The following is a 12,166-nucleotide window of genomic DNA, read 5'->3' on the forward strand; positions in this document are numbered from 1 at the left end:
TAAAATGTCTGGACGTGCGAGGCATTGCATTCCACAATGGGTAGCAAGCTGGGGCTCACAGACTGTCACATTCTAGTAACTGGAGCTTCAGAGAGAGAGAGAAAGAGAGAGAGAAACTGGGGAGGAGAGCGAGGATAAGAGCAAGGTTGACTGAGCTGCACAAAGAGAGCAAAAGAACATAAGAATTTGTCAGGTGAAAGAAGTACCATCCATCCAGTTTGCCTTCCACCATTCTGGCAATCGCATGACATGTTGTGTCCCAAACTATTGTAGTTCCTCGCAGAAATATATCTAATTTGTTCTTGAATGAATTGACACAAGAAACTTGGGACTGTGCGAGAGGGGGACTGAGAAAAACAGAAAGACTCGTGGAGAGAGGGAGAGAATGAGAGAGATGGGGAGAGAGAGGGAGATTTAAGACACAGTGACAGACAGACAGACAGACTGAGTGAGAGAGAGAGCAAGAGGTAGAAAGACTGAGGGAGAGTATGAAACAAAGATCATGAGGGAGGTGAAAGAAGGAGAATTTGGGAAACAGAGAGATGCAGAGAGACTGTGTATGTGTTTGTGTAAGAGAGACAGACAGAGACAGAATGCAGAGAGCACCTGACTTGCTCATTAAAATGAGAATTTTAATCCTTTAAATTTGATATAGCTCTAGGTTATTTGGGGGGTTTATTATTGGTTTTTTCCCAAAGATGATCTGCCTGAGGATAAAATCCCACTGTCCTAGGGCCGAAAAAAATAACTTTTACCGCATGTGAAAGGAATCTATGTATGTGCAACTTGCTATGCTTCTGCCACAATGTTCTTGTTAATAACCTTGTTTAAAATTTTTGTTTATTTTCTGCTGATCAGTATTTCATTCTGGTTCAGAAATGCTCCTCCTTGTATTCCTCCCTCTTTTCCTCTTCCCCCTTCCTTTCCCCTCTTCCCCCCACTGCCCCCCATATCCGTTCTCCTTTATTCTTCATACGGTTAACTGATCACCTTCATCATTCGTTTATGTGCATAAATAAGGAGCCTTGGTGCGCATGGTTTAATCATGACATAAAACATAAACATTTACACATGGCTTACACAAGACATGTAAAACATAGCCACTAACTGTGTGCAAATTCACTGCCGTGTTTGCCTACAAATACAGTCACCATACTTTTTACACATGATGCATGATGAGCAAGGTTAGAACCATGACCATGATAGCAGGGTTCACATACAGGTTTGGTTAGACTAAAAGGTTGCTTTCTTCTCGTTGCAGGAAGCCACGCTTTGGGAGGATGAGTTCATCGGCTTCGCGAGATGTCCAGTGCTGGCAGGTTTTTAACCGCTCCATATCTCAGGAATCCACAGAGAATTCCTCCATGGAAGACTTTTGGAGTGAAGTGAGGAACATTAAGGAGAGCAGCCTGAATGGGCAAGAGGAGCAGAACATAGTGGATGTCAAGACCCCTGATGGTGAGTGGCCTGAACTATGATGGACCAACACTAGCGGGATTTAAAACCTGCCCATCAGCCGGGGAAGGAGCTTCAAAGTCTCAAACAGCAGAGAAGGGAGTACATTCCTGTGTTCCTCACATATATGAGAAGGGTGTGTATATGGTGTTAGTCATAGTGTGGACCGGACCAGGATGCCCAAATTATTTAGGAGGGAAACATTGAGACACGAGATGTGAAAATTATTATCAGGACGAAAACTGTCAAATCCAGTTAATAATTGTTGACTCTCCACTGGGGAAGGCCTTTCAGAGGGAAGCAGTTTCAACCGTTTAAACTATCAATGCCCCAAGCATTGGCTAATGCCAACCTGCATCTAAACTCTCTGGGATTAGGGGAGCAGAGTATGCCCCTGTGGGGGAGAATGTGCACTCCATACTAGGCATACAGAAACCGTATGTATGTGGAACTCACAGCAGTTTGGATAGGAAACTCTTGAGCGTGCAAATAGTTTTTGTGTGTGTGAAGACACCCATCTAACAAAACCATACCCATCATTTCCATGGTTTGACTCTATGCTAATGAACTTGGCTTTGTCTTCTCTTGTAGAGGGGGAGCTGGAGGCTGAGTGGCTTCAGGAAGTGGGACTGTCCACGCTGGTATCGGGTACAGGAGCAGAGGATGGCATGGCCCTGCTGTCCACACTGACCCGTGCTCAGGCCGCAGCCGTGCAGCGCAGGCTGGACACCTACACTCAGACCACCAGAAAGAAGAGCAAGCAGCCAGTCAGAGACGTTCGGGATATATTTGGTGTTACTGATCCTCCGGTGAGTATGAAGTCACTCCCTTCGCCCTGGTGCTGTTAAATGCACACGTGGGACTGGCCTGATGGTGGAGTTTTATACCTTGTGAATAATCAGCAGAGATTTACAACCACAAATAATTTGTCAATTCAATATTGCACAAATTGTCTCATTGGGGTCTATTACAGGAGGTATGTGAACTTGTGTATATTATGTGAGTTGTGTAAACCATGAATAAATGTCTGAGCATTATGCAAGTTTTGTAAACGTGTGTGTTGTGTATAACTATGTGTAAACTATATTTTGCGTGAGCTGTGTAAACGCATGTGCATCATACATGTAAGCTATGTTACAGATTCTGCCAAGCTTTTCATAAATTGTTAATTGTGAGAACATGTAATGCCCTCTTTAGACATTAATTACACATAATTACACATGCAATGTTTTCCACAACTTGTATAATAGATGGCCACCAGGACAATCACCCCTGTCAACCTCAGTGTGCATCTTTCTGCGAGTGAGTCTGACAAGTTTCAAGACAGTAACAACTTGTACTTATATTAGCACATTTCACCTTGGAAAACATCTCAAAGCAGTTTACGAAGACAGAGTGGGAGCCCTAGATGTTTTTTTGCTAGTTTTTCATCTAAGGCAATAACTGACATGTCAATAGAACAAATAATAATCATGCCTATATTTGATAGAGTGCCTTTCATGTATGGATGAAGACTCAAAATGCTTCACATGATTTTTACTGTAAATAACTTTTTTGCAGACTAACGTGGCATCCCATTTGCACACAACACTGTCCCTCAAACAGCCAAGAAGCGAGTCACAAACTATATTTGTGGGAATTGTTGGCCAAGCCACTGGGAGAAACTTCTCTTTTCAAATAGTGTCATGGGGTCTTTAATGTCCATCTGAACAGGAAGATAGGACGTTAGTTTAACTTCTCATCCGAGGAAGGGTAACTGTGCCAGATCAGTGCTCCCCGTGCACTTTATTGGAATGTCAGTCTAGACTGTGAGTTCAAAGTCACAACATAGGAGATACAACCTTCTGACCACACGCAACCTAAGAAGCGAGAGAGCTATCAACTGAACCTGGCTACCACCAAACTTCACGAGATGCATTGTTGTCTGTGCTATTGGGGCCGAGAGTGAGATAGGCATGTCAGCTGTGGAAGGAAGCAGGCCGGTGGTGGGGGTGTGGGGGTTGTCATATGGGAATTGCCAAATATGTGGAGTTTCCGAATGACTGCTTTTCTGGCTCAGTTTGTGTCTATACAAAATGGTATTTCAGCTTGCTATTAAGCGCAGCCAATCGATTGGCTGATGTTGCTCTTATCAGTGAATTTGGGAATTTTGTCACTATCAGTTTTAAATGAAGGAAAAAATAGGTTGTAAAAAAGTGGCCTGAATAGCGAATTGTCCTCATTACTCACACCCAGAGACGAGAGTGTGACTGACTGAGCCAAGCTGACGGCACTCAAGTGGAAGAGAGAATCTGCGTCAGCTCTTTGTTTTGAAAAAAAATCACAGGAATTTTTATCAGAACACTGATGGGAAATGGAAATATTTTTTAAGGGATACAGGCCTTGACCAGGAACGTGGGAAGCAAAAGTATTCCGGGTGTCGGCTCAGATAAGACTTCAGGAAGTGGCCCAGTCTGGCAGTGTGTTCACACAATGACACTGACTGATGGGTTCCCCTTACCTTTCGTGTCTGAGGGGAATGCAGGTACCAAATTTTGCTGATGTTCCCTCCTCTTTTGAGTGAGGGTCAAACTAATCACTCGTTTGACGTTTAAATAACAAACAGGATTGGGTAGTGCCATTTTCTTTAAACAAAGGTTGTTTTTCAAATGCATTCATTTAAATGCTACAGCGAGAGTTTTATGTGCCCGTGTACCAAGAGAGCGATTGTTTGCTTGGCGTTGTGATATTATTGCAAGATTTACATTTGGGTGTTCACAAGGTTTAACCCCTTCCCCTCCTTAAAGGTTTCAATTGTCCTTTCTGCCCCTCCCTGAGCCCCTGCACCGCTCAACCACGGAATGGCTGAGCAGATGTAGCTGAAAGAGACACCTCTTTCTGGTCAGCCATAAGTCTTGGAACCTGTAGTTATGTCCTCCACCCCCTGAAAGCCAAAACATGAATTCACTGGGGTAGCCCAGGCTGGGCAAGTATATCAAATCCTTTCATTATCTTAAACCCTGGAGATCAGGTCCCCTCTCATCTCCAGAGAGAAAAACTGCAACATGTCCAATCTTTCTCGATCGTTGTATCTACTCATCCCTGCTCCAAACACCTAAATAAATTTATGCTGCACTCTGTCCAATTACAATATCTTTCCTGTACTATGGCGACTAAAACTACAAAGAACTTCAAATGTGGTCTCACCAAGGTTTTATATGAATGTAATATTACCTCCTTACTTTTGTACTTCACTCCTCTGGACATGAAGTCAAGGAATTAGTTAGAGACATAGACAATGTGATAAGGCTCTATAATCATTATTATGAACACAGAGACCTGACATCTGCACCTTTACCATATCTACAATGGGTCTCAACTAGCGTGGATGTTGGCTCTCTAATTAACAACATAGAGTATTCAAGAGTGGAACCATTGTGATCTTTTTGATCAGCTCAAAGTGTAAACAGGGAAGTTGAATTTCATCTCGTAATGGTTGAACTGTGTCATCAGCTGTGAGTAAATCCTGTACTGTACTGTGGTTTCTCGGATTTTCCTGGTAAAGGTACTGGTGTGAAACCATGTTGCTTCTACCCCCAGTATTTCCTATAAAATCACTCAGCAGTTTTTGCTTTGAGTCAGGCTGGTGTCTGACTCATGCTTAAAAGCATCCAACCCTAGAGTTCCCCATAGGTCTGGAAATTTTCGTGAATGGAATGCATACTCTTTGTGGGCAGGGCGGGGGAAGGGCAGGGGTTTATGGGACACATACTTTTTCCAGGACCTTATAGATCGGGGCAGACTACATTACAATATATAATAATAATCCTTTCATTTGGTAGAACACCTTATCGCTTTGTCGGGACGTCCCAAAGAGCTTCAGAGGATTTTACTGTAGAGTGTAGTGACTTTGTACTTGTAGGCAAACATGGCAGCCAATTTGCATGCAGTGACATCCCACAGTCATGGAGTGAATTAGCAATTTTATCTGGGGGATCATTAGCCGGAAGAAACTCCTCGTCTTGAGTAGTGCCATGGGATCTTTAACGTCTCATCCAAAAGACGGCACCTCTGACAAAGCAGCACTCCCTCAACATTGCATGGAACCCACAACCTTTTGATTCAGTGGTCCTGCCAACTACATCAAGCCGATGCATTGTTTTTCAAAGAAACCAACTTGCATTTTTATATGGCTTTACCATCAATTACTCCTCACGTCACTTACTGTCGAGTGTACTTTCTGTGGGCAAATCGTCCACAAACAGCAATCAGTTAAACCACCAATTGGTTCATGGTCTAGGCTGGCACTCTGGTGGAACGTTAAGGGGAGCGCTGCATTGTCATCCCCCCATCCCACTGTCCCCCCCCCCCCCCCCCAGCACTGTGCTGGAGTGTCAGCTAGACTGTAAGCTCAAGTCGTGACGTGGGCCTCAGACAGACAACAGTGGAATTTCATTCAGGAATTATTGACTGGTTTCAAGTCTGATCAGCTCCCCGGCTCCAACACAGAGGGTGGGTTCAACGATCCCTTTCGAGGAGAATGGTATATTTTAGTATCTAACAATAGGCCTAACTCAGCGTATCTGTAAAGCAGTGCTCAGGTGCTGCCTCTGTGTTTGTGAAACAATATTTTTCTATCGCTCTTGCCAGCCCCAATCCATTGGATTTTAGCGGCCGAACAGTTTTTGAAACCTCTTATGCAGTAAACCTATGTGTCGAACGAGATGTTCAGGCCTTGAAACCTATGGATGAAACTTGACTGAAATTCTGCTGCCTCTTAACTGCTTTGATGCAATAATTATCACCTCAAGAAACATCACATGTGTCACCTTGAGACAAGGATCCCCCCGTGAATTGCAGCCCTTACATTTCCTGGAGGTGAAGCTCGCTGGAAAAAAGTGCGCTTTTGTGAACCTGCCCAATATGCAAATGTTCAATTGCTATTCTTGGAACAACCAAATAAGAAAAGAATAGAAGCTTTATAACCTGAGCAGGCCACCTGCAAGGGCTAATTCAGTGTTCGATACTGTTGTGCGTTATATAGGCTTTGAAGTGCCAGAATGCCTTGGGATGTATCTGGTAACGATGGATCTTTCATGGATAGTGTGTATGAAAGCGACACTGAACCTCTGGTGCATATACAATTCTACCACGATGAGGAACAAGCTGTGAGTAATCCTCTGAGAGCTGCTCTAAAACTGCCCCGGTTTCTGCAAAAGCTTCCTTTTCAACCACTTGTCATTGTTGAGGTGAAATTTGTGGCATTTCAGAATCCGTTTATCACAAGGAACTTTTTCCATGAAACTTGCAGATTTCACCTCACTGTTTCATTCTTTGCATTTTATTCTAATCACTTTGAGATGTCTTCCCGAGTTGAATAGGGCTGTATAAATTAACTTGTACTGTAAATTGCACTTTATTTCTTCCTTCAAATGCTTGAGTTGGGACTTTGTGGAATTGCTATTCTGCGATCTTATGCTCCTAATTTGATTTGTTTTAAGTCACACCCGGAAATGTGTTGGGCATAGCAATCTCTAAAATGTTTATTTTTTTTACTTTGTCTTTTAAATAAGCTTCTTTCTTACCCCTTTGGATTGGTGTCTTGTTTTCCTTCACTATTTGGAGTCCTGTAGCTCAGTGGTTAGAGCACTTGCCTTGCAAGTGAGACACCTGGGTTCAATTCCAGGCAGGGTGAAACCCTGTGGAAGTTTCCTTACTCCAAACGCCTAATAATAATCCCTCCAAAACAACCAATACTAAATTGGTCATTTTCAATCCACGATTGTTTGTGGGACACTGCTGTGCGCAATTGGCTGCCGCGTTTCGCCCACAAATATACAGTGAATTCACTTTACAGTTTATTCTGTGAAGAGCTTTGAGACGTCGAGAAGATGTGAAAAGCGCTATATCAAATGCAATGATTATTATTATTTTTATTTATTTCCCTCCCTTCCTCCCTAAACATTTGCAGAGAAACAACATAAAAGCAATGGAGGAAAGGAAAATTCCAATTCCTATTAAAAACTATTCCGTCAGTGAGTGGGGGTTTCTTGACTGTTGGCACACTCAGAAAGACTTTCCAATGCTCCAAGTGTTCTTTTGGTTTTTTTTACAATCTGTTGCTGACCCTGATACACTCCTGGTGTTTACTGGGGAAAAGACCAGTGCTTGGAGGGGAATTTCTGGCAGCTTGCATTAGGGGAAGTAGAATTTCCTCTTGATTTTCTTCCTTCTAGTTATTATTGATGCCTTCTAATATTTGCTGTTAAAAAAAATCTGTTTTTATTTTATTTTTGTTCATTTTGTCTTTAAAATTTAAGACTGAGCAGAATTATTAAACATTTTAAATTCGCTGTTAAAAACGATATTCTTAAAGTCATATCTATTTGATTAAGGTTTTTTAAATTAAGTAAGCAGGGTGTGTCCCTACTAGCAGAATGTGTGCACCCCATTCCGGACACCAGGAAATTTCCATGTGTAGGTGGCGTAAATGTGTGGAACTATTTGAATACTCTTTGAATACTCTTCGAACCAATCGATACTTACAGCACAGAAAAAGACCATTTGCGCATTGTATAATAATATATATAATAATCCTTGCATTTGTTATAGCGCTTTTCAGTCTTCTCGACGTCTCAAAGCGCTTCACAGAATAGACTGTAAAGTGAATTGACTGCATATTTGTGGGCGAAATGCGGCAGCCAATTGCGCACAGCAGTGTCCCACAAACAGTCGTGGATTGAAAATGACCAATTTATTATTGTTTTGGAGGGATTATTATTAGGCGTGTGGAGTAAGGAAACTTGCCCAAGGTTTCGCCCTCTGTCTGGAATTGAACCCAGGTGTCTCACTTGCAAGGCGAGTGCTCTAACCACTGAGCTACAGGACTCCACATATACTCCACATATATCTATAACTTGCTCTAATCCATTCAGTTCCATTCCCCTGCCTTTTCCCCATACTTCTGGAAATTACTCTAAATATCTATTAAAAACGATTCCGTCAGTGAGTGGGGGTTTCTTGACTGTTGGCACACTCAGAAAGACTTTCCAATGCTCCAAGTGTTCTTTTGGGGTCTTTTTACAATCTGTTGCTGATATCTATGCAGTTCTGTTGAGAAACAAACATGGATTCTGCCTCGACTTTCATGTGGCAGGGCATCGTCGATTATCAGATCGCTTTATTATCGGTTTTGCATTGTCAGAGGTGAGGATGATACATTAGATCAAGACTTAGATGAAACGTTAAATCAAGATCCTATCTGCCTGTTCAGGTGGATGTTAAAGATCCCATGGCACTATTCAAAAAGAGAAAGGAGTTTCTCCTGGTGTCCTGGCCAACAATCCCCCAGATAAAATTGGTCATTCACTTCACATTGCTGTGCACACATTGATTAGTGCACACATTTACATTTTACAGTTTATGCTGTGAAGGTCTTTGAGATGTGGTAAACTGCTCTGTGAAATGCAGGGATTATTATATTATGATTACTCTCTTTGAAAAAAAAATCAGAATCTTCCCCTCATCTCTGTGAAGCATTTTTGAAGGCGTTTGTACAAAGTTGGGGCAGAGAAGGAAATTAAGCGAAAGCATTGGTGGTGGTGGAGGAGGACAGTGAAGAGTGATCTGTCACATTTCTTTCCTGCGGGAGGCTTCTCTGCTATTTAGACTCTTGTAACTCAGTGGTTAGAACGCTCGCCTCACAAGTGAGAGACCCGGGTTCAGTTCCCGGCAGGGCAAAATGTTGGGCAAGCATCCACACGCCTCAGTTTACCTAGTAGTAAGTAGGAACCCGGTTGCTAAGTCGATTGAATGGATTACTTTTCCTGGTAATAATTCCTTAAAAAAATAGTAAACTGGTCACTTCAATCCTGACTGTTTGTGGGACACTGCTGTATGCAATTGGCTACCGTGTTTCGCCCACAAAATATACAGTCAATTCACTTATAGCATATTCTGTGAAGTGCTTTGAGACGTCTTGAAGACGTGAGAAGGTGCTTTATCAAATGCAAGGATTATTATTTATACAACAGGTCTCTGAGGAAATCCAATTTGCCACATTTAGAACATTCCAGATGGGGGAGGGTGGGATTCAGCTGATCGGTCAAGTTCCAGATCTCTCTCTAATGTGCTCTTGTACCTGGGGAGATCCAAGTGTAAGTGCACACATCACAGTGCGCAATATTAGTGACCGGCAGAGCTCTGTGTCACTGCTGTTTCAGGACGTCCTTCCGACATGAAAGGCATTCTATAAATGTAATTTTGTTGTTGTTGTTGCTTGTGGTTGCTGCAAGAGACTTGTGTTGAATTGGAATTGGGGAGGAAATGCGCATTGAAATTATAGAAATTATAGAAGTTTATAATATTACTGTTTGGTCGGTTGGGTGTCTGACTCATGCAGAAATCCATCACCATGATTAAGAGTCTTCAAACCAAACTTCTGAGAATTCCACTTATTTATGGAATGTGCACTCCCTCCACAGTGGGACGTCCCCTATTACCTAATCCTGGAAAATGTAGGCACAGGTTGGAAAAGGCCAAGGCACTGGGACTCCAGAGTATGCGTTGAAATACTGCATGTATTAAACCAACTGCGCAACTTACAACCTTGTCATCTTTGGTATAGAGGCCTTCTGCATTTTGGATAGTTGAATGATGTTCTGATGCCTGCTTTCTATGATTGCTGCATAAACACTTCCTAATGTTTAGACCTACATTTCATTCCAAAATTATTGGCAGCCAAGTAGTTGAAGGCTTGAAGCTCAGCTCCAAGTCCCTTTGCAGTCTCTGTTCGAGCCCCAGTCCCAACCCCATTTCCAATCACAGCCTTGTTCCCAATCGTAATTTGTTCCCATGCCACTCTGCATCTAATCAAGTCCCTTTTCATCGCAATTCTTCACCAATCGAATTCCAAATCATAATATCGATAATAATCCTTACATTTAATATAGCGTCATATCACATCATCAAGATGTCTCAAAGCGCTTCATATTTAAAAATTAGAATTTTTCTTAATTTCTAGGAACTTCTCTTGTTTTTTTTCTTGAAACCTTTGAAGTTTCTTGTTCCATCACCTTCCTGGTTGTTAGTTCCACATACCTATCAATCTTTTACTGAAGACATTTCTCCTGGATCATCTATTTGCTTTTTTGGTCCTTCTTTGGAATCTATCTCCCTTATGTTTGAATTTTCTTAAAAATAATAATGATAAATTAGTCACTCAATCCACGACAGTTTGCGGGACACTGCCTTGCGCAATGGTTGCTGCATTTCGCCACAAAATATGCACAAAACAGTCAATTCAATTTATGGTATATTCTGAGAGGTCTCAAAGATGTGATAAGGCTTTATATCAAATGCAAGGATTATTATTATATTATATAGGATATGCTATACAGTGGTTTGACTACGTTACTATGGCGGCGGTGAAATCATGACCGGGGGAGGCCTGCTCCTTTAAATGGATCCATCAAGCAGCCTAGATGGGATTGCAACATTATATGCATCAGGAACTGGCACATTTTTGGGTTGTTACTAATGCAGAATATTCTGCAAATTGTTATAGGTATGTTGGATTGTTTTGTTTGTTCCTGTTGTTGTATGTCATAAATGTTTGTGTTCTTTATATACAAGGCGGCCTAGTGTTTTAGGTTATAATAAAGAGTAGCACCTTGGAAGGGGTAAATGCCAGCATTTTATGTGTTACGACTCGGACTTAATTTAAGGCTTTGGGGTGACGTAAAAATATGTACTTGTGTAAAATTGGTCACTTCAAGCCATGACTGTATGTGGGACATCTCTTGTGCACAATTAGCTGCCGCGATTCACCCATAAATATACAGTGAATTCACTTTACAGTATATTCTGTGAAGCGCTTTGAGACGTCTGGAAGATGTGAAAAGCACTCTTATCAAATGCAGGATTATTATTATTTAAATTAGTTAATATAATCGGGATACTGGTTTTGTCCTCCCTACTTGAGAAGCCCCGACCCTTATCAATGAAGCATTGGGTTTCAAATACCAAGCTCCGTGACATTACCCATTTTAATCTGAGGACTATTCTTGTACCCATTTTAATCTGAGGACTATTGTATCCATTTAAATCTGAGGACACTGAGACTCATTGTATTCCAGATTTAGAATACTTTTCTAAATTTTCAAACCAGAAGTTGTTCTGAAGTAAGATCTCGAGGCACTTTAAAACACGAGAACGAGATTGTAGTGTGGGAACTCGGATTACATGGAAACTAAACTTGGTTGCCCTTGGAACTGCAGTTTTGTTAATGTTTCTTCCTCTCTTCCCCCACATCGTAGGCGAGAATTGGCTTCACAGTCCCAGAGACGCCACCCACTTCAAATGGAGTCCAGCAGCCAAAGGAACAGATTCGATGGAAACAGACAAGAGGTCAGTGTCTTGTAGATTCAAAATGGTTGTCGTGGTCATGGTAGTAATGTAAGAAAGTCATAGAAAATACAATATACATTGGCGCAATCATTGCTGTTTATCACATCATTTGACATTTCATTCCTGGCAATGTCTCAGTCAATAACAATTGTTACATTTCACGTGAGGGAGGCATTTTAAAAGGCTTCAGAGGATATGCTGTAAACTGATGTTCCTGTCACCTGAAGCTCTTGTGCATTGTAACTAAATAATCTTTACATTTAATCCTAATATTTGGTAATGATTCTTACATCTGTCATAATGCCTTTCACATCAGGAGGACATC

At 41.7% G+C, this 12,166-nt stretch overlaps 1 protein-coding gene across 2 annotated transcripts in view; it reads left to right on the forward strand.

Moving 5' to 3' along the window:
* The window catches only part of LOC103181059 (rho GTPase-activating protein 28), a 65,431-nt gene that overhangs the window by 38,108 nt on the left and 15,157 nt on the right, over positions 1–12,166 (forward strand). For both annotated transcript variants that reach the window (XM_007897261.2, XM_007897264.1), the window contains 3 exons: positions 1,262–1,458; positions 2,047–2,264; positions 11,751–11,841. In XM_007897261.2, the coding sequence (XP_007895452.1) occupies positions 1,262–1,458; positions 2,047–2,264; positions 11,751–11,841 (506 nt within the window). The remainder of the gene's footprint in view (positions 1–1,261; positions 1,459–2,046; positions 2,265–11,750; positions 11,842–12,166) is intronic.

Source organism: Callorhinchus milii, unplaced genomic scaffold, assembly GCF_018977255.1.
Source record: "Callorhinchus milii isolate IMCB2004 unplaced genomic scaffold, IMCB_Cmil_1.0 Scaffold2, whole genome shotgun sequence".
Lineage (NCBI taxonomy): Eukaryota > Metazoa > Chordata > Chondrichthyes > Chimaeriformes > Callorhinchidae > Callorhinchus > Callorhinchus milii.